Below are 27,676 nucleotides of genomic sequence, written 5' to 3'. Positions count from 1 at the left end.
ACCCCAGCAGGGCTGAGCCAGGGACGGGGATCAGCCCGGCGCAGCACATCAGCCTGTGCTGAAGGGCAGCTCCTCAACACCGTCGCATTTTAAGCAAGCCAAGGCTTGACACCTCAACGGCCAAGCACCCTGCTGAGCCAGATCAGCAAGGCCTTTTGGACACTCAGCACCAGGAGCAGATTTCCAAAGAGCCTAAGCGGCTGAACCTCCAGCTAGCTATCCCCCACAAGTCCATATAGGAGACACACTGCACAAGATGCAGCATGTTTCCCAAGCAGCTTGATTCTTCACATAGGAATTAATCAGGCTCAAACACAGCAAGAAACTGAGCGGGGGAGAGGGAGAAGAGCGGAAGCAGGGAACGGGCAGCGCAGAATGAGGGAGTTTCCAGATGCAGTGCCTCTTCCCTCCCAGGCTGATTCCAACCGGGGGGCTCTGGCTGTGCACCAGCAGCCTCGTCTGGTAGGTGCACGCAGGCTTTGCCTGCTGTTCCAGCATGTATGGGCAGGAGGCACTCCAGCGTTCAGGGTCTGCCGGGCAAGGGGCTGAAAGCTGAGGCTGGAGACTTCCTTGGTGCCTCGGAGAGCAGCAGCATTCACATGCACCGTACAGCAGTGACCGCAGCCAGAGGACCAGGGTGATGAGCTGCTCGTCTGTTGTGGGCAGATGGCACCAGGCAGCCAGAGGCAAGCAAGGGAAAGAACCTCCTTCATGCCGTATTTGCCTTCCCCATAGGTCTTTAAGTGGGCAAGTAGCAGGGTGGGAGGCAAGGGAATTTGCTTGGCTAGGAAGCTTTCCTTCCAGCAAAGCCATGGCTGAGAAGCAGACACTTCTTGAACGAGGTAACTGGACTGGGGATGGGTGATTAATAACCTCCTTTCATAACCCACAGTTTCAATGTAGGAATCACACTTCAGAGGTACATGCAGAGGCTTTGTTCCCACTTTCTTCTCCTACCACTTACCTCTTACATACACACACGCTCCTTTCTGCTGTCTCTAGCCTCTTCATGGAAGCTCTTTGAACTAGTAGTTAAAGGCGACAGGTATCTCAGAAGCATCAGACACAAGCCAACAGGATGCAGAAGGAGCTGAGCTTGGGGGCTGACCTAGAGGAACCCACCTACCTACCTTCTACAGCTATTTGCTCAGCACGGCCTCCCAAAGCATCCCAAACTTTGCTCCAGCAAGGCTTTATATCAAGAAGAAACTCAGGGGTAATCCTCTGATCTTTGTCCCTTCTCCAGCTATTCCCAGATACCTGAAAGATCATTGGAATTCATCTGGAATAAACCTTTTCAAGACGTGACTTGGGGATCTGACATGGTCCCTGCAGGTCTCAGCCTGGGTAGGATTGGCCTGGAAGAGGTTTGGATTCCTCACAAGCAGCCCTTCCCAGAGGCAACAACTGCAATTGTGGTGGCTTCATTGTCCCCTCACCCTGCACACCCAGCTGGTCCAGCGGCTGGGCTCAGGGCCAGGGTGGCAGCCGGCTTTCCCAGGTTGCCACTGCATTTGGCACTCTCCAGACTTGGGCGCCAAACTCTTCTACTGAAGGATCAGTCAGCCTGAGCCACTTTGGCGGCTGACCTCTGGTGAGGGGGCCCATGCCTAACCACACACCTCGTGCAGACACTGCATTCCTCCTTTCTGGACAGATTATGGCCATCAGTTCTGTGTTGATGGCCAGCCAGTGCAAGAGCCCAGAGGGAAATGTAAGGGAAGGCAGGAGAAAAAGCTTTGGGGGAACCCCAGGAGGTATAATGAAATTGCCTTCCACATGGACACCCCCGTACAAGCATGAACAACCTGATCCTTTGAGATACTAGTCAACCACAGGTCATGATGATGACATGGCTTGAGGATTACCTCTCTGGAGTGGTATTACTGATTTCAAGAGAAGAGAGACATCAGTGATGAAAACAAGAGCCTGGTAGACATCCCAGATGACAAAAGACTGGAAAGACGTCGCTGGCCGCCTCCTGGCATGGCTTTGCTGGTCATGGAGTATGTGAAAAAGGGAGCCCCATGACTAAAGCTGGCAGAAGGCCCTGTATATAAACCAAAGCCTGACAAAACTAAGGGTGACCAACCGAGCTTCCCTCACTTATGGCAGAGGACACAAAAGGAGGCCTGATAAAGGTATGCAAAAACAGACAGTCATATGGAGAAAGTAGATAAAGAGCTTCTCATACCGCACAAGAACAATGGGGTATATCCTGCCTATGAAATTAATATGCAGAAAATTGACAGCTGGGAGAAACAAATGCTTTTCCACCCAAACCGGGTCACTCCGCCGTACACAGCACTGCTGGGATCCTCCGAGGCCACACCAGGTGAAACACAAACACCCACAGTTATGCTGGTCGATGCTGACGGAAGGGGCCCCGACCCCCGTGCTTTGCAGCATGACCCAGTCTCTGGCTGGTTGTCTGGGAGACACGAGTGAGAGAGTGCGAGGAGACTACCTGGGCATTCAGTGGGCATCCGTACACGAGCGGGCATGCTGCCCAGGAGGAAGGCAGGGCGGGCACAAAGGGTGACACAGAGGGCGGCTGTTCCTGCGAGGCAGGTTCTGGTGTTCTCATTTGTTCTTTTTTTCTCTTGTTCCCTAGGGAATTTTAAAGGTCTGTGTAAGCAAATCGATCACTTCCCTGAGGATGCAGATTATGAAGCCGATACAGCAGAATATTTCCTCCGTAAGTCCGCAAGCTCTTCTCCTTGCAATGGCTCATAGGTGCTAGCACTGGGTGCCTTTTGCTTTCTGAAGGTAGGGTGGGGGAGACGCTGGGACCTGTGAGGCTCAGCGGGCCAGAGGAGATGGCTCCAGTGCCTTGGCACCCCCCAAAAGCAGCTCCAGTCTCACCTCCCTGGGGCTCTGACCATGAGACAGTGCAGGTTTCAAACCCATAGTAACAACCAGTAGCATTTTTTATTAGCGGCAATTAGTCATGATATAAATCCAGAGTCTTGATTCAAATCCATTGGAGAGCTGCTGAGCGGGCACAAGGTCAGGACGGGGCTAGCTGGGGCAGTGTGAGTGTGTGTGAGCGTGCGTGTGTCCTGCTAAAGCAGAGGAAGTTTGTCTTTCCTTTCCTGATGCTCCAGTTGCATCAGATTTAAGAAATTAGCTGGGTCGTGTCCAAGGAGCTCCTGTTTCTGTCTTCACCCTTCCCCAAACACTACTTGCCTACAGAGGCTGCAGGTGCACTCTTCGCTGATTTTAGGGATTTTAGTGATGGGAACGGGAAGCAGGAATAAGGACAGTCAGAGCCCTGTGAAGAAAGGACCTGCTGCCCACCCCGAGCCCCTGGGAGAGGTGCCGTACCCCAGCCACACAGCGTCTCCGTAAGGAAACCTAACCTGAGCTCTGAGTCCAGCCTGGGACATGCGGGTGAAGCTCGCATAGCTTTGCACGTGGGGACAGGGAAGGCAGCCTGGACAGCAGAGCAGATCCACGTCATGTGTTGCCCTCCCTGATCACACGTCAGCATTTCCACTTGCCCCAGAAGCAGGAGCTTGCTCTTCCTTTAGCACAGCCGAGCAGGGATCACTCCTCCTCTCAGGTCCTACCCTCCCTCCACAAGCCCAACGCCTTTTGACATCATGAGAAGAGATCTTCTCCCTTCAGAAATCTGAGATAAGAGCTTTTAACCTCCCAAGGTTAAGCATCAGAGGTCTCCGAAGGCAGGCAGTCTTTCAGAATGGCTCCTTGTCATCTGGGCGTGCTTCAAGCCAGATGTGCAGACCCAGCCCTGCGGCAGGAATGAGTGAGATAATTTAGGCTCTGTGAGGCTCATTTGTATGTGAAAAGAGGCGGATCTTATGCTGCTTCCTCTTGGTTTCTCAAACAGTTCTTCATCCTCTATAAATTGTATATAACCCAGGGAGACTGCTGCTTTCAGATGCCTGTCTGCAGCATCGGTCTCTTAATCACCGTGCGGCCCCGGAATGGCAGAGCTGAAGACTGGGGTTTGATCCGGTTTGGCACAGCGACCGTGCAGGCTGCCTCTGAGGGCAAACCAGCTCTTGCAGAGTTATTTGGGAACGAGGAAGCTGCTTGCAGCATCAGCTGCACTTCAGAAAGAAGAGCTGGGGGAAGGGGGCGAACATCTCAAGAAGGACGGGTCTGTTCCCTCAGAGGGAACAAGATCTGAAAACAAAAATTGGCCCAACGTCAGGACCTGATGGTGTCCCCAAGGTAGAGCCCTTTTTAAGAAAGAACCAGGTTCAAAGAGGGATTTGGCAAGTCAATAAAGGACTGCTTGGGTCACTCCCGAGGGAAGGGAGATTTCTGCTGGCTTAGACCTGACTGGAGAGGGACCCCATTGAACAGCTTCTTCCTGGGGCTTCTGCCAAACCAGAGACCCTGGGCACTCTGCATGGGGGATGCCTGGCGGTACTGGCAAGAATAGCTAAGAGGTTTTTATTGGCATCAGACTAGGCAATTCCCTCATTCAGGGGACCAGGACCATTGTGGGGCAGCATCCATGGCCTGGATAGCAGGGCTTAGACTTTATTTCTGCCAGCCATCCACATCAGGTGCCTTAGGCTTTTTGAAATCAAACACCCATTGTCAGAGAGGAAAGAGAATCATTCCTGCGTTTCTTTGCTAGAAGACGCCCGAGTTAGAGAGTAGAGAGATGACACGAGGGAGCATCTGAGCACCATCATCTTCAGTCCCCTTCTCTTCAAACCAAAGGCTCTGGACCCAGGAAGACTGGATGAGGTTCTGCCCCTCTCTTGCTGGCACGGTCCTGCTGAGGGGCAGAAAGCTGAGTGAGGCTGCTGTCCTCCCCCATCACATAACGCCCGCAGCTCCCCATGTCAGCCAGAAACTTTGTGTTCTCCCAATAGACTTGAATTTCAGAATTAAGACCCAGATAAAACTGATGTGGTCAGGGTCAGGCTGCAAGACTGGCCGAGCGTTCCTCTAGGAACCCTCTGAACTGCAGATGTCTGCCTGACGTTTGCTTACTGCCATTTAAGCTTTGATTTGTCAAATCCTGCCTTCCTTTCCAGAAGCTATTAAGCTGGTTATTGTCACTATCCTGTTCCCTGAAACACAGCCAGGCAGAACTGGAAAGCAAGCAAGAGAGGTTTCTGCCTGCCTTTTGCATGCCCCATGCACAAGCAGCAGGCTAGAGCCCTGCTCGAAGGGCCAATTGCTTGTGCCTGGTAGGATCCTGATGCCACAGGGTCCTTGAAGCACCGTCTCTGCCTGCTTAGGAATAAGTCCTGCACTTGCTTCAGGAGGGTTCGTTCTTGCAGGCAAGGAGGGATTAGCTTTCATCCCCCCTTCCAGATCTCTGCTTCACAAGCAGAATTGCACCAGCCCGTCTGATACCTTTCTTTATCAAGCAAGGCTTCATTTCACACTTTAACAGCTTATTTTCTCTTGGGAAGCGAGAAGGCCTTCCTAGTTAAAAAAAATGAATACTGGCAACACAAACTCAGGCAGACCATTGGTACCCGCTGAACAGCCCACGAGCAGCGTGTGCGTGCGTGCATGGGTGCATACACACAGGCCCGGCCTTTCGCTGCGTGAATACGAGAGAGTCCCCCCCAGAAGCTCTGGGGGATGTTTTGCATGCTCGTATGAGCATTTACATGCATCTATGCCATTGCCCTCTGCTGGCTGAGCTCTTCCCGTATCGACCGATGGAGAGGGTGCGTGTGTGGGAGCTGGCACATCCGAACCCATCACTGCCCTCTGGAAGGAGCCCAGTCATTTAATCACTAGGATAAGCCCCGCATTTCAGCGCGCGGGGCTGGGAGTTTCGCTTCTCAGTCCCCACTGCAGCTGCAGAGCAGTGCACGGCATCAGGAGCTCCTTCCCAGCCCTAAAAAAAAAAAAAAAAAAAAAAAAAATTTCTCCTTGAGATGCTCGTGCCCCTTCGGGAGGATTCGAGATCGAGCAGCTCCACGGGAAGCATTTGGGTTGCTGCTCTTTGAAGAGCTGGCTCGAGCGGCAGCGCCCCGCGGCACGAGAAGCCGGATGGTGCCGGGGTCCCTCTCCAGCCCGTAATCCTCAAAAAAATGGAGGAAAAGACAGCGTGAGGGGGGACAGGCAGCACGGGCAGGCTCCCAGGGCAGCCACCAGCCCCGCAGCCCCCGCGCCGGGCCACCGGCTTCACGGCAGCGTCAGCAGCCGGGGCATGGGAGAGCTGCTAGTGACAGCTCTCTTTTTCTGACACACTTTGTTTCTCTCTCCCTCCCCCCCTCCCCTGACCCCTTTATCCCTCCTTGAATTACTCCCCCCCTGCACGTTGCCGTCTGTCTCTCCCCTTCGCCCCCACCCACGAAACGTGCTCGCGTCCCCCCGTCCCCTTGCCCCGGCGCCGTTTCCGTGCCCCATTTTCCTCTCTCTCACACCCGCGCTGTTCTTTCTGCCCCTCTCCCTCCCTCCTCCGCAGGAGCTGTTAGAGCCTCTAGTATTTTCCCGATCCTGAGTGTGATTCTGCTTTTCATGGGTGGACTCTGCATTGCAGCCAGCGAGTTCTACAAAACCCGACACAACATCATCCTTAGTGCCGGCATCTTCTTCGTGTCCGCAGGTAAAGGGATGCACGGGGCCTGACGCCCCGGAGATGGGCTCCGGGGGGTGGGGGGTGCTGCCCAGCCGGGGCATCCTGAAGGGACATGGTTGCCTAGGCAGGAGTGCGTGTGGTTCCCAGCCCCGACGATCTTCATCTGGGGTGAAAGCAGCCTCCCAGGGATGCAGAGGCAGGGGCTGGGGCTTTCCTGCTGCTTGGGAGCTGCTGGAGGCAGAAGGTTTCCCTGCGTCTGGCGTTTCTCGGAGACCAGCCGGGAGTGCAGCCCAGGGATGCGGCAGGCACGCGAGGAGGGTCTTGCCCGGGTTTCCCAAGGAAAGCTGCCCACCGGGAGGGGGTGGGGTGGCTGGGGTCCCCTCGTCCCCACCTCCCGGGGGCAGGGGCTTAACCCCACAGCCCCCACCACTGCCACGTGTGACCCTCCTGACGTCTCCCTCTCTCTCCCCCGCCGGCCGGCTGGCAGGTCTGAGTAATATAATTGGCATCATCGTATACATATCAGCCAACGCTGGAGACCCCTCTAAGAGTGACTCCAAGAAGAACAGCTACTCCTACGGCTGGTCCTTCTACTTTGGGGCCCTGTCCTTCATTATAGCCGAGATGGTGGGAGTGCTGGCCGTCCACATGTTCATAGACCGGCACAAACAGCTGCGTGCCAACGCTCGTGCCACGGACTACCTCCAGTCCTCCGCCATCACCCGCATCCCCAGCTACCGGTACCGCTATCAGAGACGCAGCCGCTCCAGCTCCCGCTCCACCGAGCCTTCACACTCCAGGGATGCCTCTCCTGTCGGGATCAAAGGGTTCAACACCCTCCCATCAACAGAGATCTCGATGTATACCCTGACCAGGGACCCGCTGAAGGCGAGCACCACCCCCACCGCCACCTACAACTCCGACAGGGATAACAGTTTCCTCCAGGTTCACAACTGTATCCAGAAGGAGAACAAGGACTCTATCCACACCAACACAGCCAACCGCCGGACCACCCCGGTATGAAGCCGTCGCCAGGAGCTGAAAATGGGGCAGGAGCAGGAAGGAGGAGACGGGGTGGGCTGCGGGGTGGGGAGGGTGGAAGGGGGCAGGGGGCAGAAGGGGGGTGGGAAGGAGGAGGTGGATGCGCCCCTTGGGGGGGTGGGGACCTTCCCAACGCAAAAAAAAAAAAAAAAATCCACAAAAAACAACAAAAACGAACAAAAAAAAAAACAAAAAAAAAACAACCAACGAACAAGCAGATAAGCAGACAAACAAGCGAGCAAACAAAAAACACAAAGAAACAAACGAAAAGGAAATACGAGGAAAGAGACAACAGTGAAAAAAAATTCTTTAAAAAAAAGGAAAAAGAAAAAAGGAAAAAAAAGAAAAACTTTAAAACTGAGAGAAAGAGATTTAAAAAATAGAAATAAATTTAAAAGAAAATGCATGATTTCCCATGTACCATTATTTTAACATTTAATAAAAACAGACTTAAAAAAAAATAAAAGAGAACCAAGAGATAACAAACGACAATAAATCACGTGGGAGGAGGAGGAGGCAGCTCTTTGGATTTTGGGGGGGGTTTATTCTTTAGTTTTACAGTTTGTTTCCCACTTACCTTTAACCCAGCACGGGCTCCCCGGGGGACAGGGGATGGGGGTTCGGCCGGCGACAACTTCGGTGTCCTTGGGCCGGTGACAGAGGATCCCCGGGGTGCCGGGGTCAACCGCGACCCGCTCCATTCCCCGGGATCCGCGGGGATCCGCTCCATTCCCCCGGGATCCGCGGGGATCCGCTCGCCCCCCACGGCTCTGTAGGGCTGAGGAGTGTCCCTAGGGAGGGCAGGAGCCGGTGTCGAGCCACCCCTCCGCAGTGTCCCCGGGGCGGGGGGGTCCCCGCTTCCCCAGCCCTGGGGACCCCGGGGTTAACGGTGACAGTGCAAAAAGCAAACAGACACAGTAAACAAAGACACACACACACACACACACAGACAAAAAAAAAAAAAAGGACAAAAAAAGGTTTCTTAAAAAAAAAAGTGGCAATTTTTTTAATAAAACAACAGCTATAAATAAATGTAAATACAATAAGCGGATTTACTTGCAAGAAAAACAGATAGTATTTTTTTTCTTTTCATTTTTGTTTTCTCCAGCTTTAAACTGTGAAAAAAAAAAAAAGAAGAAGAGAAAAGGCAGCGGGGAGCGGGGTGGAGGGCGCAGGCAGAGGGCGGGGGGCTAGCAGGGGGGACCGGGGCTCCCGTCCCTTCGGGGTGCTGCCGCAACGGCGTTGGGGGGACACGGGAGGCCAGGGCCGAGGGCACTCGTGCACACGCACGTGCCCGTGCTCCCACGTGCGTGCCTGGGCGCCCACGTGCTCTCCTGTGAATGCTCCGGAGGCTCCCCGGGGCAGCCGTGCCCCCCCACAAATCCGCCCGGATCCCCCTTAGATCTCGCCAGTGGGGGTGCCCCCCGAAAGCGGCAGCTTTCAGACCCACTTTTCGACTTTTTTCCCTGTCCCCATTCCTGCTGCTCCAGTTTTGGGAGCCGCGCAGCCGCCCACTTCGGGTCCCGGCGGAATTTCTGCTCAAAAGCAGCCTGAGCCTCCCTGCACCCCCCACCCGCTGCTTTAACCCCCCCTTCCCGCTCCGGGGCAGAGTGGGGGCAGCGGCGGGATGGAGTGCCCCCCAAAAACGGCATCCCAGGGCAAGAGGAGGATGCGAGCGTCTCGGCTGGGTGTCCAGACCCCGCCACCGCCGAAATCTCCTCCCATGACCCCCCCCCCAGCCCGTTAAAAAAGCTTCACCGGGAACCCCCTCCCCACCCCTCGATGCCCCCCAAGGATGAAGACGAAGCCGTTTTCCCAGAGCCCGGCGCAGGGTGCAGGCGGCGTTGGAGCTGCCGTGCCCAGCCGCCCTCGTCCACTCGACACCGAGAAGCCGGGGAGCATTCACAGGGCCGAGCGCGCCCCGGGGCCGGCGGGACAGGGTCGGGAGCGCGTGCGGGAGGCGAGGGCTGGCGGTGGGGAGGGGGGATTTTTTTCCCGAGGGTGTTGCTCATGTCCAGCTCAAACCAGTACAAGAAACCGACCTCCATTTTTCTTTCTTTCATGGTTTTTTTCAGACTGTTAAAAAGAAAAAAAATTTTAAAAAGAGAAAATGACAAAAAAAAAAAAAATCCTGGTACATGAAATAAAGATTTTTTTTTTTTTATAACTTGGTCCTCGTTTATGTGGATTTACGGGGGGGGGATTTATTGTCCCGCTGTGCCGGAGGAGTACCTGGAAACCCAGCAAGAAATTCAAGTAGCGTGTATGGTTTTGTCCTCTTGGGCGATTCAGCAGATGGTCTTGCTCTTCTCAAGCCGTTCTTCAAGACGTAAGGAGAAAGGATGAGGCAAGAGGAGAGGGCTTTGCCGCAACTTTTTTTGAAGTAAGTGCAGGTAAACTCCAGTCACACGCGTGGGCTGTCCCTGTTGCCCTCCAAAACACCTGCTCCGGCCCCCATTTAGCCCCCAGCATCGCACCTCCGGTCCCATTCCTCCTGGAATGGCTTTCTGGAGCGGACCAGGATCCCCACCAGACCCCGTCACCACCAGCCCAGAGGGGTGACAGGGGGAGGCAGCCCCCTGAGCGATGCACCTTGCACAGGTCGATACTGGTGCTCAGCATCTGGATCCCCCGGCCAGCACCTGTGGGTCCCCACTCTGTCCCTCCCCAGCCCCCCACTCTGGCGCAACCCCCTCCAGCTCACCCCTCTCCTTTGGGCCCCCCGTAGAACCTAGCACCCACTCCTCGCCTCCCAGCCCGCCTGTCAGCCCACATCGTGGACCAGCCGGTGGGACGCTTCACCGCTGAGGTAATTGGGGGCACCGGCCGCCCCACTTCTGCTCCTTCTCCAGGGATCCTTGGCAGAGCAGCCTCGCCAAGAAGGAGGGCACGAGGAGGAGACAGGCAGCAAAGCGGGCCAGGCGCCGGCTCCTGGGGGACGCCGGGGAGCTCCCAGCCCTGCCATGTTCACGTCTAGGACGCAGCCGCCTCCCCGCCCCATCTAGCTCGCAGACCCCAAAACCTTCTCACCGCCTCCTCATCCCCTCGCTTGGCTCTGAAGAGGCCACCAGTGCTGGGTGCCCCTGCTCAAAAATGGGATGAGCTGGAGAAATCCCCCACATCTTCTCCATCCTCCCTGTGACGTTTCCAAACCTGGCCCAGAGTCGGGGGCAAGAGGGTGCTCCCTTGTCCCCGCCCATGCCAGTGGGGCACCGGGGAGATGCGGCTCCACTTCCCACGCAATGCCCTGCCCAAGGCGAACAGGGGTGCGCAGCTCAGCCCCCCTACACCACTCCATGAGGTGCTCCTTCCTCACAGGTCTTACTTTTGGCTCTCCACTTCTCCCCTTCGCCTTCTGGCGTTTACAGGAGGGGGTGATGGAGGGGGAGAGGCAGGGAAACAGCACCGGCCTGAAATTGGGCATGGGGAACGCTGCTCAGAAGGGGCCAGCTTCCATGCCATAATAATTAATACTCATACTCAGCACTTATACAGCACTTTTCATGTTCAAAGCACTTTACAAACATTAACTAATTAATCTGTCATATTAAATGATGTCTTAAAGGGGCAGCATTGAAAGCAAAGGGCTTGCGCGTGGGCAGGAGCTCTCACTCCCCCTCTGTCCCAGGGTGCATTAAAGCTTGGGTGGGTGTGAGACCCTAAAATGTCACCCTGTGCCCCTCGGGTCTCGGTGCTTCCTGTGCCACTGGCTCACCTTCCCCAGCGCTGGCAGCAGGCTCTGGTGGGCCCTGGGTGTACCAGGGGTGGGCAGGGCACCAGGGTCTTCTCCTCCACAGGACTGAGGCAGATGAGGTCCTGGGGATGCCAGAGACCTCCCACCTTGTGACTGAGAGGTGAGTTAAAATATTCAGGTTGGAAAAGCCCCCCTGCCCCAGCCCCTAGCCCCAGCAGTGGAGGAGGAGAGCCAGCACGCCCTTTGCAGTGTGGCAGGAGCAGAGATGCAGCAGGCGAAGTCTAGTCTGATGTCTTCAGCCAGGTCCTCATCGCGTCCCAGCCCCGGGACCTCTCTGGGGGCAATGGCCACTCCCTGCTTTCAGATGCTGGAGGAAAGCAGCTCCCAGCACTGCATGGGGGCAATTTCTGGCAGACCTCCCTTTCCCCCCCTCCCCAAATCTGAGGACACACTCTCAAACGCTGGTCAGGGATGGGTGGAAGGCGGGCAAGGTGTCTGCCAGGGAGGGTGCTGCCCCGCTCAGATGGAGCTATCCCCTAGGACAGCTCCATCAAAGGACGAAGCTCAAGAGGGCACGCTCTGCCCAAGGGATGCTGGCCGGCACCAGCAGCGGTTCCAAGTCTTCCCTCACCACAGAGGCAGTGTGGCTGAAGAGGGGGCTCCCTTTGGGGGACAGTATGGGCAAGGGAGTGCTTCCTGCTGAGTAATTCCCAGCTCCTAGCATTGGTGGGTCTGCTGCTAATGTGTGCTCGCCGCTTCTCTGCTGCCTCTCTCGTATGGACCACGGCCAGGGCTGGCTGGGTTTTGCTTCTGTGGGAGACGCTCTGAGAGCTCCTCATGTGGGGAAACCCAGATACTTGGCTATTCAATTAACACTGGGCATTTAACAGCATCATTGAAATGGTTTAAACACCTAGGAGCAGTAATTAGTAATAATGGTTTGGTGAGGGAGGAAATTAAGACCCAGGTATGGAGCCCAGTACTTTTCTCTGCAGATAATTTTTAGTGCCAAATGACTACAGAGAGAGGCCAAGCGTCAGACACACAAGCCTACTGTCTTGCCTGCGTGTGAGGACTGACACGGGGGGGGGAAGACAGCCACATATCTCACTTTTCAAAAGCCAAGCACCGAGGCCAAGGATGGAGAGAGGCTCGAGGAGGAGAGCTGATGGAGAATGGAGGTACAGTCACCCTAACAAAAGCCACTGGGTGAGCGAGGCTGGAGAAAGGCAGGCCAGCTGCATGTCCTGGAGGTCTGTCCGAGGGTAGAGGTGGCTCCAGAGAACTTGGCGTTCCCTCCCCAGGTGCCTTCCAGCTGCTGGGAGCTTCTGCCCTCCTCTCCCCAGGCCCTTCTGGGCATCCTCTGGAAAAAGAAGAGGCAACAGTTTTGGTAGGGAAGGGAGGCAGAGGGAGGGTAAATTTTAAGGGTGGGCAAGGACCTATATAGAGTGGGGAGACATGAAATAAATTCCACCGGCCTGAGTTTTCCCTCCCAGAGCAGAAACAAATCATCCCTCTCACTAAGCTGAGGCATGGAGCTGGACCCCATGGTGGCCTACTGCCCAGTGTGCTGCTCCTCACCCAGGTGGGGCATTTACAAGAAGTTCTGTCCAAATCGAGTGCACCCACACCACATTTTGGTGGCTCCGCAGAGCTCCAGAGCAGCCGTGCAGCCAACATACCCAACAGAGAAGAGAAACACTCCTTCAGTCTGGGAGAGGTGACAGGACCCTGTCCCCAGTACATGGGACAGGCCCTAAAAAGACATTTTCCTGGGGATCTGTGCCCACAAGGATAGGGCAGACATCTATGGTGTCCCAGTGTCCTCAGTGGATACTCCATCCTAAAGCCATCAAACAGTGCTGGCAGAAGGGTGCCGAGGACCTGCCGGGCAAGGAGCTGCAGCGAGGACCCCACCAGAGGAGCCAGGACCCCGATGGGCCACGCTGCTTCCCGCAGGCATAGCAGCAGAGGCAGGAGACTGGCAGCTGGGTGCTCGCCCATCCCTCGTCTTCCCGGGCTGCAGATCCCAGCCCTGACCTGGCTCTGGCAGAGCCGACACAGACGTGAGCCGTTCTGGAGGGGCGTTGTCATCTGTGCCAGTTTTACACCGCGGAGAAGGAGGAACGTGCGAATGACACCAAACCCCGCCGGCCTCATTTCGCTTGCCCTTTATCGAAACCTCCGGGCCTCGCACCCCGGCGCAGAGTGACGAGGGTGCAGCCGCCCGTGCGCGCAACGAGGGCTCGGGCGAGGCGGCCTCGGCGGCCTCCGCAGCGGGCGACTCTCGACATTGCGGAAAGCTCACAGGGAAGGAGCCGGCTGCCCCGGCACCGGCAGCTTCAGCTTCAGGGGTCAAGATAGACGGGTACGGGCTGAGTCCCAGAAACGGAACCGCAAGGGCAAAGCGCTGGGCTTGGGAAAAGGTTTTCTCTGCTGCTGCTCCTCCTGCTGCTCCTGATCCCCTCGGGGATGGAGGAAACGAGGGACTTTGCTCTCTAGGGACCCGTCAATCAGAATCTGCCACCGCCATTTAATTTGCTGAATTTATGCCTGCCGGGAGCCGGGGCCCGGCTGCCGGTTGCTGAGCAGGCAGTGCCATCCCGTGGGACCAGCTCAGCACAGCAGCGGAGTCCCGAAGCCGCACCGCGCGGGAGCCGCAGCATCTCCCACGGGACACGCACGAGTGGGACCCTTGCCTGGTGTCCCACGGGTGCAGAGGGGTGGCCGGGGACCACTTCCAGTCTGTCAGGGCTCCTCACTACCTGCTTCCCCTCACTCCCACTCTCCTTCCACCAGGAAAGCTCGAGGGGACACCACGACGTAACTCACGTGGACGTGGGGGTTCGGCTCTGTCCCACTCGGGACAGGGTCCGGCCAGCCCCGGGGCAGGTATGATTTTAGGAGGGGAGGGCAGACGACAAAGCTCTCACCCCGAACTCGGTGCGTCGATGAGGTTCGAGGCAGCGTGTCCCAGCAACCTGCCTGCCATCAGCAAGCCTCCCCACCTCTCCTCCCCTAAATTTTGCAGCTCCTCTGGTCTCCAGCTGGTGCCAGGCCAGGGATCGTCCAGCAGTGTTTAGCGGGGGGATACTTCACACGTGCAGGGGAAAGAGAAATCCCACGGAGCAGTTCCCAGGTCAGCAAGCCCATGGCTGCCCCACATCTCCTGCCCCTGCTGCTCAGCCCCAAGGGCTTGGTGCTGTTCGTGGGCCCTTTTGGGGAGTGAGTGGTGCGGGGAAGGTCCGTCCCTTCCCGGCTCCAGCCTCTTCCCATTCCCTCCTGCAGAGACAACAGCAAAGCCTGGACCTGACCTTGGGAGTCAGCTGCGACCTTGGGAAGTTCCTCATCCAGAGGGACAGGCTGCGGACAGGGAAGAGGAGAGAAAGAAAGACCTTGGGCTGCTGCGGTGGGAGCTTTCTGGAGCAAGGCTGAGAGCGTGCATCCCTCCCGGCTGCCTCGGGGTGCCTGACACCCGATGGGGCACATACGCAGCACGGCTTTGCCAGAAGGGACAAAAGCACCCGGCTGACTCCTCCAAAGACAGAAGAGAGCAGATGGCGTTGAAATCTGCTCAAGAGGAGAAGAAGGAATAGCCCCGAGGCTCTGCACTCCCTCTGCCCCGAGAGGCACATTTGTCCCCAGCCAAGCGTGTCGGCCAGCCCTCTCTCTCTGACTTACCAAGGAGCAGGGAAGGGAATGGCAACCGCGGGCTTGCTGGGCTGCTGCGTGTCCCTTGCTGCTGTTCTCTTTTGTGGGGGTTTTCCTGAGAGTCCCTCAGAGGGTAACAGCATGTTATACCTAGGTAGCATCTGCATTTGACTCCTTACTGCCTTGGTAACTAGGTCTTGCACAAATGGTGTTCGAGTCTGCTCCCTAGCAGAAATCGTTTGGACTCTCTTTCTGCCTCCTGATATCCTGCTCAGACCTCTTTGCCTCGCTGGCATAAACAGTAAGCTTGCCAGAGGAGGGACCAGCCAGGCAGGAGCATTTGCAGAGCATGTTTAGCCCCAGAGGATTCTGATTTTTCACAGAGGTTACCGTAACACTGATGATGTTGAAGGAAATAACTGTGGGTGCTTCTGTGCTGGGCAAGGGCCCTTGTAAAGAAAGCCTGTGTTGCCTGAAGATTCTGCCCACACGCACCAGGATCCTTTTCAGGGCAGTGCCGAATATAACTCAGGCACTGGAGAACCACAGGGCACGGAGCGGGGCTCCCGCAGCTGAAAAGCAAACCGCTAACTCTGTGGTGAGAAGGCAGGGTGTGCCTCGCACCCTCCATCACCCACTGCCTCGTCCTCTTCCCTGCCGTTGGTCCGGCAGCATTTCCCAGACGCAGCAGCCATGACCCGCTTCCTTCTCTGTTGACACGGTTCCCCACCACCGCAATAGCTTGTATCTCTCATGTATTTCTCCTCCGGTGAGGCAGGGAAACATTGTCCCTCTCTGCACAGCATGGACGTGGCAAGCTCCCACTGGGGAGGCTTACTGGGGTGGCCAGGAGGACAGCCGCAGAACGGCAGTTTGCAGCTCAGCCTGTGGACTCCCAAGCTCGTACCCCAGCCACCGCACCAGCCTTCCTCTCCTTCTGCAGGCTCGGAGCCAGCAGGGACGCTGCCGGCGACAGCTGCTCTAATTGAGCTTTGTAGAATAAACTTGTGGAATTAGCCTGTTGGCTGCTGGGATAAAATCCAGCACTGAGTGCAGATCAAAGGAGGCAATCTCGCTGACAGTGTGCAGGGAGACAGCCGGACCCAGGCTCCTTCTACAGCTCTAGAAAGGGCTGCTCAGCAGCCGAGGACAAGGACGAAGCATGATACAGACTGTCTCTTCAACAATACATGTGGTCCAGGTGCTGATGGTCAAAGCTACAGAAGCCTTGGGAGAGATCTGACACGGGTGATAAAAGCGGTCAAAGCCAGGCGAGAGACAGCACTAATTCAGAGAAGACAATTTTTGGGTGCGCCATAAATATGTGGCTTTCTGCTGGTAGCATGGAAGGAGTAGACAGCACAAGACCAGGCTTTGAGCCTCGGCTACAGAAGCTGCACAGTTTAAGAAAGAGAAGCCTGCCCTTGCCAGGTGTCCGTCTGTCCTTGAAGGGGAGACAGTCCGGCCCAGCAGCCACGGGGAGAGCTCAGCGTGGCAGGAGGAGGAAGAGGGAGAAAGCCTCGCAGTGAAAGCAGTATCTGCTACTGAGAATAATAAACTCAGCACATTCCCTGCGTGGACCTTGCCGCACGGACACGCCTGGTCTGAACACAGGCAGCAAATCTGCCAGGTGCCACCTGCTCCCAGCCCCGCTAGATCGCACAGGCAGCAAACTAAAAATCAGATTCGCAGCACGTGCACCGTAAAGTTGCTTTGTGGCCATTTTTCCAGGGTTCCTGAAAATCCGATCAAGCATTTCCCCAACAAAGCTGGCAAGCGACTGCCAAGGGAGGGGGACAGGTTCACCGTTCAGCCTTCAGGGTATCCAGGAGAGGGATGAAGGCGGTGGAAAGGAGCAGCAGAGCACCTGGCCTGCGAGAACAGCAGACTGGGAAGGCAGGTAAAAATGCAGCGGGAAAGGTCGGACACGAAGAGGCAGGCCAGGGAAGGACGGAGGGCTTCCCAGCCTGTGAACACCAGCCCTTGGCAGGGGCCAGTTCATCTAGGGCCAAGGCTGGTTGAAACGAGGAGCCAGCAGCGAGTTTTGCTGTTTTAAAGACAACGACAGTGACTTCAGAAGAAGAGTTTGACCTGAAGAGGTGTACAAGCGTCAGGCTTCTCCACAGGGGGAAGGCATTAAGGCTGAAGACTATTTGCCGTGGTTTCTGGGTTTGTCAAGAAGTGCGGGGCAGCGGAGACAAAGCATATGGCACAGGCATACGGTGTGTTTGCTGTTTAGTGAGGAAAAAGAACCCAGCTGGCTATTTTTGATGCATTTGTTATAAGAATGAGAAAAGGAACTACTGGGAAACAGTGTTTTAATGTGAACATTAGTCTTCCAGTCCTCAGCTGTCTCTTTGAGTGGAAGTAGAGCCATGCAAGCTGGAAAGTAACCCCTGTCTCCAGGCTTTCCAAGGCACCTTCAGTCCAGGCAGAGGTGATCTATTTTCTGGGAAAGGACCCCAATGTGTTGGGCCCTTGGGACTTGCTTTCCTTCATTTAAACCTGGCACACCTCCGGTAACACTGCCTGAGCTGGACGTTGTCCTCGCGCAGCAGGAGGAGGCTGCTGCTCAGCGCAGAGCAACAGCTCTCCAACAAGCCCCAGACCGCGGCGGAGGCTGGCGGCGACGAAGGGTTTGTACCGGAACAGCCCCGGTGCTGGAACGAGCCCCTCTGCTAACACCAACGCAGAGCCCAGAAATGGAGAAGTGGGAGACAAGAACAGAAAACCAGATGGGAGCAATTTATCCTGGCTGTTCTCGTGAGCGCCTTCCAGGGAAGAGTGATTAGCCTTATTAACTGATTAAGCGATTAATTAACTGATGAACTGAAATTATGGATCAAGGATCAAATGATTGCAAGCAAGTGTATTTTGAATACTTTTCCAGGAAACGACAAATCTCACGCGCCTTTAACGAATGCTGGAGGGCGGGCGGTGAACTCTGCCGCAGCGGTGAGTGGGGTCAGCACGGCAGGACGAGAGGTGCCCGCAGCTCCGGGGCTCGCGAGGCGGGAGGTGCAGTGCCTGGAGCGAAGCGGAGAGCAAGGCAGACCCACTCCTTCCCCTCTTCCAGTGAATTCCACCTAAGCGTGGCAGCAGATCTCACCTGCTTCAAGACCAGATTTTTTTCTTAGAACCTTTCTTCCCCGTGTTAAGAAACTGGACGGTTACGTCCGTGCCCAGAGGAGCATTTATCCTGCATCTGGCACTTCCCTACACGCGCTCTCTCCTCCAACCCACGCCTACACCCAACTCTGTCCCCAGAAAAGGTAGTTTGATGGGTTAAGCCCAAACTGCACGTGGTCTGTCTTCTCTGGGAGACAGCAGCAGCAGCATCACGTTCTCTGGTACACACCTCATGATGGCTTAGGCGTGAAGAGGAAGCCGTGGAAAGGAAGAGGTTTTGGTTTATCAGCCTATTTGTCATTCCCTCTCTTCATTCATTCCTTAGTCCAATTTCCTCTTCAGAAATTCTTGCTCTTTCTGTCACCATCTCCCAAGCAGCCGGCCCCTCTGAGCCCGTTCAGCCCACCGCCCCGGCTGGGGAGGGCGAGGGATGGGTGCTGAGGGGGTTACCTGGAGCTGCGATGGCACCGAGCCACCGCCGGCGACCAGCGAGGCGGTTCCAGCACTAATGATGTTTGTCTCCAAAAAGGCTTTTTAGGTGAGACAGTTACAAATTGTATTTTATAAACTGTATTTCTATAAGTGGATTTTTTTGCTAGCGGGGAAAAGTGCTTTAATAATCCCACTTGTGATTAATGGCAGGGTGTCTTGGCAAAGCAGAGACTGCTGCGGCTTCGGTTCTTTCTCGAGGAGGAATTACAAGCAGTAAATAAAGAAGAAAATGCACACCTCTCTGCCTGGGAAATATTGATCCAGACTCTTCTTAGGTAAAAGATACCCAGTAAAATTCTCCAAAGAGTTGATTTTTAGCCTGTGAGCTGAAGATATCTGTAAACTGGACCCTGCTCTTTTTAGGGGTAGAGAAAATTTCAGTCACTCTGGCATGTGAACATCTGAGATTTAGTGATTTATGGCCCTCGCTCCCTGAGAAGAAATACACAGAGACACACGGACAGGGATCTGAGGTGCATGCTGTATTAAATCACTGGTTCACGGTCTCCTAGAGAGGCCATAGGGCCGAATCCTGACTTGCAGCCCCCGGGTCTCCCCTCCAGCAGGCCAAGGAAAGCCACCAGGGACGATGCAGAACCTTGAACACCATCGCGAACACAGCAAGCGCAACTGCCGTTCTCACTCTTCGCACATCTTTTGCCTCTCAAGCGTTTTGTAACGACCTCTCAAGCACAAAGTCGGTTGAACGACCACACGGCTGCAGCCTGAAAAGTACCGGCTTTCCCCCAAAGCCACTGCATAGCTTGGAATGTACTTTTTATTTCACAGAATCACAGAATGGTGGGGGTTGGAAGGGACCTCTGTGGGTCATCTAGTCCAACCCCCCTGCCGAAGCAGGGTCACCTGCAGCAGGCTGCACAGGACCACATCCAGGCAGGTCTTGAATATCTCCAGAGAAGGAGACTCCACAACCTCCCTGGGCAGCCTGTTCCAGGGCTCCATCAGCCTCAGAGGGAAGAAGTTCTTCCTCAGTTCAGACAGAACTTCCTTTGCTTCAGTTTGTGCCCATTGCCCCTTGTCCTGTCGCTGGGCACCACTGAAAAGAGCTTGGCCCCATCCTCCTGACGCCCACCCTGCAGATATTTATAGGCATTTCAAGATCGCGTGTGAGAAAATGAAGAGGCACAGCTTTGTATCACGTTTCCAGCCCTGGCACGTGGCTTTTCTGACGCACTTCTTGTCCAGAGCCCTGTAATGTCTGTTCTCTCCCGAAGTCACCGATCTCTCAACTTCTGTCTCTGGTTTCCCCTGCGAAAGCAGGAATTCACCAGCCGGGCTCTGCGGTGGCTCTGACGCCTGCAGAGCTGCCGGGCGCAACCGGACGGGGACCGCCCATTAGCAGCCAACATCTTCGTTTGACGATGCTGAGGAGCAGCGTTCTTCCCGCGCGGGATTTTAGGCCAGGTAATTCGCATTCAAGTCCTTCCAAAAAAAAAAATATATATCTATATATGTCTTATTGAGGTTGGGCAGACATTTCCCTGCTGTCGGCTTCAATCCTTCCGCCAGGAGGGAAGCTCCGGCTGCCGTGGCCAGGAGTCGGGATACGGGCACGGGCACGGGCACGGGCACGCCGCTGGCGGAATGTGCCAGAGGGGCGCTCGCGTCCATCCCCCCTCCCCCCCCTCCCCCGCGGCTGCTCTAGCCCAGCCCTTCCGCAGCTCTATGGCCGCGCCGTGCTGCGTCGCCTGGGAGCGGAGCGCTTTACGGCAGCCGCGCCCCGCCCCTCCGCCGCCTTCCCCTCTCTCTGGTGGTGGGTTTTTTTTTTTAAATTTTACGACAGCGGCGCTGAGGCGGAAGGGGCGGCTCGGGGCTGCGCGCGGCCTTTTCTCTCCCCCGCCGTCGCCGCCGTATCCGCTGCCATCGGGGCCGTGACGGGGCTGCGCAGGTGAGCGGGGCGCTGGGGCCGCCCCGGCGCCGGCCCCTGGTCCTGCCGGCACCCGTCAGCGGGCACCGGGACCCCCTGGCCCCGCCCCGGCGCTGCCACCGGTTCCGGTGGGAGCCGGGTCCCCGCCCCGTCCCCCTCCACACGCAGTGGCAGCGGCCACCGGGACCCCCCCGGCCCTTCCCGTCCCTTCCCGGCGTGGTGCCTCTCCGGCCTTCCCCTCACGGCGGCCCCGCGGCCCGGCCTGTGCCGGGGTGAAGGCCGCGGCTCCCGGTGCCGCACCGCGGCGGGGGTCGTAGTGGGGATTTTTTTTGTGGTTTTTTTTTTTCCTCCTCTCTAGAAGTCGACAAAATGGCGAAGTTCGTGACACCCGTGATCCAGGACAACCCGTCGGGCTGGGGCCCGTGCGCCGTGCCGGAGCAGTTCCGGGACATGCCCTACCAGCCCTTCAGCAAGGGAGACCGCCTGGGGAAGGTACCGTGGCGAGGCGACGGGCCGCGGCCTGGCGAGGCCCCGGTCCCTTCTGCCATCCCACAGCTGCCGGTGGTTTTCGGTTCTCGCTGCTGTGGCTGCGCTTGTGACAGCCTGCGCCGTGTGCATGGACGCTTAGCGCGGTTGTGAGCAGGGCTGGCAAGCGGAGGTAGGGGTTGAAGGGAGTAGTTCTGGAGCGTACAGCGGTATTGGCTTTTGCTGCTTGAAGTCCTGGGTATGTAAAGGTAGAGGTGGCTGGAACCATCAATTTACTACTCACTTATTTTGGCTGTTTGTGCTCGTCCTTAGGTGGCCGACTGGACGGGAGCCACGTATCAGGATAAGCGATACACAAGTACGTGTTGTCTGGCGGCTGCTCCTGTGGTTTAGTTCCTACAAAGTTTTCTTCAAGCGTCATTCCTGCTTTCATGTCTCACGCCTGCTCTGGTGGTTACCTGCGCGCCTCGGCAGGAGAGGCCTCCTAAGTGAGGAAGCGTGCCTCACCCTGGGGAGAGCGCTGTGGGGCTCTCCCTGTCCTTAGGGCTTACTCCTGATTACCCCTGGCTGGGGCTTCGCAGGGAGGCTTGGAGGGGGACAATACGTGCTGGTGTCAGGCAGGAGTCCAGACTTAGGTGAAGGCAGTTGGAGGGAATTTCGGCGGAGAAAGGGGGCAACGTGTCAGGGTTTTTTTCCCAAGAAGCTTTGCGTCGAGACGCTTTGTTTTATTTCCAGACAAGTACTCGTCGCAGTTTGGTGGCGGAAGCCAGTATGCCTATTTCCATGAGGAGGATGAGACTAGCTTCCAGCTGGTGGATACGGCACGAACGCAGAAAACGGCGTACCAGAGGAATCGGATGCGATTTGCACAGGTAACGTGCTTTCAGAAACGGTCTCAGAGGAGAGCTTCAGCAGCACAGAATTATTTTGCAACTGACGTCCTTTTTTTTGCCTTCCCTTCGTTTCCACAGAGGAACCTTCGGAGAGACAAGGACCGTCGGAACATGCTGCAGTTCAGCATGCAGACGCTGCCAAAGAGTGCCAAGCAGAAGGAGAGGTGAGGCCTCAGACAGAAGCACACCATACTTGGGTTGGAGTGTGTGAAAATACCGTTGGTAAATTTGTGAAGTTACTGTAATAGAACGGACGAGAGCCAACAGCAAAGAAGAATTTCAGGATACTTCAAGTCTGATGTTTTGCTGTCATGCCGGTAGTTATAAGCGTGGGTTTCAAACAGCTGTTGCATTTAGAAAGATTTTTTTAAGTGATGTTTAGAAAGTAAACGTGACATTTTAAAGCAGAGCGTACCCTTTCCAAAAACTGCGTTGCAGTCTCTGGAGATGAAACTATTTAAAGAGCTGCCCAGAGTAAAGAATAGAGCTTTAAATGCCTTGGGCATCGTGGTCAACAGACAGCTCAGCAAAAGTTTCGGTAGCTTGGTGCCTGAAAGTGTTGCTTCTCTGGTGGTAATTTGGAAGCGTAGAAATGGTGGTGGCACATAGGAATCGAGCACTTCTCATCATGGCTTTTCTCGTATTTGTCATTGCAGAGATCGTTTGCGCCTGCAGAAGAAGTTTCAGAAACAGTTTGGAGTGAGGCAGAAATGGGACCAAAAGTCACAGGTAAACTAGGAAGCTTTCTGCCCCCTGTGTTGGTTTGATTTCTCTGGCTGCGCTCATGGGGCAGCTTCTCTTGCACAATTCCTGACATGCTGTGCCTCCGTTTCTCTCTGTCCTGCCTCTGGCTGCACAGCAGAAGCCTCGTGACTCCTCTGTTGAAGTCCGCAGTGATTGGGAGGTGAAGGAAGAGATGGATTTCCCTCGGCTGATGAAGATGCGCTACCTGGAGGTGTCGGAGCCGCAGGACATGTGAGTTCCTAAAGCAGCAGTGAGCTTGCTTCCAGAACTGAGCAGGTTTTCGGAGAGCAGGAGGGCAAGGGTCTCCCGACCTGGTCCCGGTGTTCTCATTGAGGTACCCAAGGGGAGGCGGGGGGTAACAGGACATGCAACAGGCCCCTCAGTCCCGTGTGGTTCATGGGTGGTGATGTCAAGATGGTCCTCTTACCTTTGCAGAGAGTGCTGTGGAGCCCTAGAATACTATGACAAAGCCTTTGACCGCATTACAACAAGGAATGAGAAGCCACTGAGGAGCATTAAGCGCATCTTCCATACCGTCACTACTACTGATGACCCAGTCATCCGAAAGGTAGGTCTTCTGGTTTGCAAAACCGGATAGTGTTTTTCTCTGTGTTAAGAGACCAGCTGTACCCATAACACCAAAGTTAGGAGAAGGGCGGAAAAATTGCAGATCCCTAAGCTTGCAAAGGAAAAGAAGCATTAGCTGGCATCAATATTTGTTTTTCTTCAGTCCAAGGCAGATCTAGATTAATGCAAAACTAGGAATACTGGCCAGGGAATAGCTGTAATTCCAGAAAGGCAAGCAGACCGGTACTTGAGCTGTGTTAGGAAAGAAGCTTCCATGTCAGAGATGTGGTTCTTGAGGTTTCTGCTTTTGGAGATGAGGAAGGCTTGGAGATTTCTCTGTGACCCGATCAGCAATAAGGAGCCATGCCTTTTCCCAACAGAGTTCACATTTTCTGGTGGGTTTCTTACTATTTCCTTGTTTGGGTGGGGGCGGGCCTGGGTTGCCGGGTAGTTCCTCACACTTTGTCTAGCAGTTGGTGATGTACCTGCCAGTCTGGCTTCCTCAGCGTGGGAGAAGAGATTTCGTGATCTGGTTTGCTAACGCTTCTGGTCTTGGCCAAGGAAAGGATGTCTGTGCTTGTTGCTGAAATACAGTTTTCTCCTCCTCCTGTATCCGTAGCTGGCAAAGACCCAAGGGAATGTGTTTGCCACAGATGCCATCCTGGCTACCCTGATGAGCTGCACTCGCTCTGTCTATTCCTGGGACATCATTGTCCAGAGAGTTGGATCCAAGCTTTTCTTTGACAAGAGGGACAATTCTGATTTTGGTGAGGAAAAGGCCTGAAAGGAATTGCTGCTACGGTAGCTAGAGAGTCTCGTTTTCTTTATGCCTTTTTTTTTTTTTGAGTTTATTCTATGTCTCGGTGTCCAGACTGAGACACCTGGAACAAGCTGGTTACAGCGCTAGCAATGGGGGTGACTTCAGTATTGATCTGCTCTAGTGTGGGGCTGGGGACTCGCTGAAGCTGACATTGTTACTCCCTTGAGTATAACCACTTGTGTCTGGTTTTCTTCCCAGACCTCCTGACTGTGAGTGAAACAGCCAACGAGCCACCCCAGGAAGAGGGCAACTCTTTTAATTCTCCGCGCAACCTTGCCATGGAAGCTACCTACATCAATCATAACTTCTCCCAGCAGTGTCTGAGGATGGTAAGGTTGCGCAGTGCTGGTGAGCAGGGTCTGTGTTTCAGAGAGTCTCAAGAAGAGACTTCATTAAGGCTGCTTTAATACAGCACAGAAGTCTTTTAATTGACAGAGGTATGTTACACTGATGCTCTTTCAGTTTTGAAAGAGGTGGGATTACTTCTGGTGAGCAATGTAATTTTGTTGTAGAAAGATTTTTCACCTTTATTCCCCAAAGAAGAAAGCCCACTCCCACTGGTGAAGCAGGCAGGCTTCAGAGTACGCTCAGTGAAGCTAAAGTGCCAGCAGAAGTGCCGCTTGCAGCAAAGTGACTAATGTGAAGATGAGGTTTCTCGTCAGCTGTATTAATATTATGGCACTTTTCTATATGAGGGAAATTAGCTGCTGTTGCTGTAAGAAAATATTTATCCAGTAGGGGAGAGCTCCCTCAGTTTTTCTTGTTTGTTGGTTGGTTGGTTTTTTTTTGTTCCCTAACGTGCCCTTCTGTTTTCTTCTGCAGGGAAAGGAGAAATACAAGTTTCCCAACCCAAACCCCTTTGTGGAGGATGACATGGATAAAAACGAAGTAGCCTCTGTTGCATACAGGTATGTCGATGTCTCTCTGGTGCCCTGGTTTGGCAAGGGGGCAGGATGTCAGTGTGATAGGAAGGCAGAATGAGGCAGGAGTGTTACTGATAGAAGCTTTACCATGAGAGGGGCTGCTGAACACCCTCACAGTGAACAGATAAGAGGAGGAAAGGATTTTGTTGAGTGCTTGCATGGGAGAAAAAGGGTCAGAAATAACCAGCTGGATTGTTTTTTTGGCAGATACCGAAGGTGGAAGCTAGGAGATGATATAGATCTCATTGTCCGATGTGAACATGATGGGGTGATGACGGGAGCAAGTGGAGAAGTGTCCTTCATCAACATCAAAACACTGAACGAGTGGGATTCCAGGGTGAGGAAGAACGAGAACCCAAAGCTAGCTCTGCCTGCCTCCCTGCTGCCTGACACGCCAGGTACAGCAGGCAAGAGGAGACCGGCATCTGGCAGTGTCCTCCGGGTGGTTACGTTCCACCGAAGGCCCTTAACTTTGCTGGGCCAGCGGTGCTGACGGGATCCTCCCCTAGATGCGAGGTAGCTGGTCTGAACCTATTCGGTGCAGTAGCCAGTCTGTTCCCATGCTTCCCTCGTGAACTCTTCCCTCACAAACTTCCCTTCCCAACCTGTGCCACAAGTGTTGGCCAGTCCCCACCATCCCCTTTTCTCCCTTCCCGGTGCAGGGCCTTTCCCTGTAGGCTGCTGTTCACATTCCCTCGTATAGTATCGTAAGGTAGACAGAAGAAACTTCTGTACGTGATGTCGAGATGGCTGAAGAGGTGGCTGCTGCTGGCTGGTGAGGCTGACCCTAGCTTTGATTCTCCTCTCAGTATTGCAATGGAGTAGACTGGCGCCAGAAGCTCGACTCCCAGAGGGGAGCTGTGATTGCCACAGAGCTGAAAAACAACAGCTACAAATTAGCCCGCTGGACGTGTTGCGCGCTGCTGGCTGGATCAGAGTACCTTAAACTCGGGTAAGACAGGATTGTCACACCAAACCGTCTTCCAGGTGCATTTTCCATGATTTAACCCAGTATGTGTCAAAGTGAACCATTTGTAGAATGAGTAATCATAAAATCGCCCCGTGTTTTGAGTGGCTGAGAGGGGAGAGGCTGCAGTGAGCGCGCCGGTCTCCGGCGTAAGCCACTTCCCCGTGGCGCCCGGCTGCTGTGCCCTCTGCTGTCGCCGACCTGGTGAGACCTCACGCACGTGGCAGGCAGGCAGCTGCCCTGGGTCTTGGCCTGTTTGCCAACATCACCAGCAAGGGAAATGAAGGCAGCAGCTGTGCTGCCTGTCAGGAATTTGATTGATATCTTCAGCGTCCTGCTAATGAGAAATTGGGTGGAGGGGAGGTATCGCAACAGCCCGTTTCAAACTGGCAGCTTAAAATCAATCACGTCTGTGCCCCGCTGTCGAGGGCCTGTATGAGCTGCTGTGTGGTGGCCGCTGCCAGGCATCCAGCTTCCCAGGCGTCCCAGTCACGAGTGTTTTTCCCTTGGTTTCTCTGCACAGTGCCTGCCCAGAGCCGGTGAGCCCTCTGGGCAGGGCTCCCACTGGCAGCTTTCACAGCAGGCGGCAGGGCTGATACATGGAGTACGTACATTTTTTGCTGTCGATAATGGTCAAGAAGCATTTGCTGACTTGGTTCTGCTGGTTCTGCAGTCCTGGGTTCCGTCCTCAGCTGCGGGACTGATGCATTCGCATCTAGTTTGAGTCCAGACGCCCTGCTGATCGTGCTGTGGCTTCATTTTTGTCTGTGGGACCAATTCTTCTTTGTCTTCTGTACCCCTCCGTCCGATTCGGGGTGGTGGCACACTACTGACTGCCAGCCAGGAGATACTCTTAGCTTCCAGTGTTGGGAGTATTGGGGTTTCTCAGCCCTGAAAACAAAGCTTGAGATGATCCCGCTGCTTTTCTGGGTGGTGTTCTGCTGGCTGGGCTTAGCTCTCCTGGCATCCTTCGAGTTTCTCCTTGCCCCCCCAGGTATGTGTCCCGTTACCACGTGAAGGACTCTGCCCGCCACGTGATCCTGGGCACGCAGCAGTTCAAGCCCAACGAGTTCGCCAGCCAGATCAACCTGAGCATCGAGAACGCCTGGGGCATCCTGCGCTGCGTCATCGACATCTGCATGAAGCTGGACGAGGGCAAGTACCTCATCCTGAAGGACCCCAACAAGCAGGTGATCCGCATCTACAGCCTGCCCGATGGCACCTTCAGCTCTGACGAAGACGAGGAGGACGAGGAGGAAGAGGAGGAGGAGGAAGGTTCGTAGAATGCTTGGTGATGGTCTCCTGGTCTGGGTGAGGAGAGGTGGCCCGGGATGAAGATCAGACCTGGAGGGTGAGGGCAGCGGGGCTGGAGGGTTGCCCGGTCCCGAGGGTGGGAGCTGGTGGTGGAAGAGGGGTGGGAGACGGAGGGGGCGCTCGGTGAGGTGGGGATGGGGGTGAGGGGCCCCTGCATGGACAGGGGGCCGGGACTGGTTTCGCTGGGGGGGGGTGGTGTTTCCTCCGGCGCTCCCCCTGACTGTGGCCGTTCTCTTGCAGAGGAGGAGAGCTGAGCCCCGCAGGGCCCCCCCGCGCCCGCCCCGGCACCGGCCCCGCTGCAGCCTCATCGCGGGGGGGGGGTTGGGGAGAGAAAGCAGAATAAAGTCCGTTTGGCTGAGTGACGCCGCGTTGTCTCCGCGCCGGGAGAGGGCGGCGGGAGCAGCCCCGGGCGGGGGCGTGGATCGCGGCCGGTCCCTGCCGCTGGAGCCGGGGGGGGAGCGCAGCAGCCCCTCGGCGCCTGCGCCTTTAAGGGCGGCGCCGCGCCCCGCCCCCTTGGACACGTGGTACTCGCGCGCGG

General features: G+C 55.5%; 2 protein-coding genes across 4 annotated transcripts in view; both read left to right on the top strand.

The window, feature by feature from the left end:
• Positions 1–7,638, top strand: part of CACNG2 (calcium voltage-gated channel auxiliary subunit gamma 2) — a 52,549-nt gene extending 44,911 nt beyond the window's left edge. For both annotated transcript variants that reach the window (XM_009944035.2, XM_009944034.2), the window contains 3 exons: positions 2,615–2,698; positions 6,416–6,556; positions 7,017–7,638. In XM_009944035.2, coding sequence (XP_009942337.1) covers positions 2,615–2,698; positions 6,416–6,556; positions 7,017–7,552 — 761 coding nt within the window. In that variant the 3' untranslated portion in view covers positions 7,553–7,638. The remainder of the gene's footprint in view (positions 1–2,614; positions 2,699–6,415; positions 6,557–7,016) is intronic.
• A 12,687-nt stretch (positions 7,639–20,325) lies between these two features.
• On the top strand, positions 20,326–27,496 carry EIF3D (eukaryotic translation initiation factor 3 subunit D). Of its 2 annotated transcripts, none has more exons than XM_075428439.1 (15): positions 20,326–20,445; positions 20,783–20,916; positions 21,223–21,268; positions 21,646–21,782; positions 21,882–21,967; positions 22,460–22,532; positions 22,666–22,778; positions 22,983–23,115; positions 23,734–23,881; positions 24,133–24,263; positions 24,757–24,842; positions 25,065–25,194; positions 25,667–25,809; positions 26,819–27,099; positions 27,379–27,496. In XM_075428439.1, the coding sequence occupies exons 2-15, from the start codon at positions 20,794–20,796 to the stop codon at positions 27,390–27,392; spliced, it is 1,644 nt and encodes a 547-aa protein (XP_075284554.1). In that variant the 5' UTR covers positions 20,326–20,445; positions 20,783–20,793; the 3' UTR covers positions 27,393–27,496. The 2 variants fall into 2 exon arrangements, with proteins under 2 accessions (XP_075284554.1, XP_075284553.1); XM_075428438.1 differs by having other exon boundaries at positions 22,663–22,778.
• Positions 27,497–27,676: the final 180 nt, after the last annotated feature.

This window comes from Opisthocomus hoazin, chromosome 8 (genome assembly GCF_030867145.1).
Source record: "Opisthocomus hoazin isolate bOpiHoa1 chromosome 8, bOpiHoa1.hap1, whole genome shotgun sequence".
NCBI classification, from domain to species: domain Eukaryota; kingdom Metazoa; phylum Chordata; class Aves; order Opisthocomiformes; family Opisthocomidae; genus Opisthocomus; species Opisthocomus hoazin.
Note: the sequence above shows the minus strand (reverse complement) of the source record. Positions and strands in the feature narration are given on the sequence as shown.

What these genes read in the sequence shown, in the direction of transcription:
- EIF3D (XM_075428438.1), top strand. Translation starts at nt 20,794, where the DNA reads ATGGCGAAGTTCGTGACACCCGTGATCCAGGACAACCCGTCGGGCTGG. An exon ending in AGGGAGACCGCCTGGGGAAG is followed by an intron (nt 20,917 to 21,222) that starts GTACCGTGGCGA and finishes GCTCGTCCTTAG; the next exon opens with GTGGCCGACTGGACGGGAGC. An exon ending in ATGACCCAGTCATCCGAAAG is followed by an intron (nt 23,116 to 23,733) that starts GTAGGTCTTCTG and finishes CTGTATCCGTAG; the next exon opens with CTGGCAAAGACCCAAGGGAA.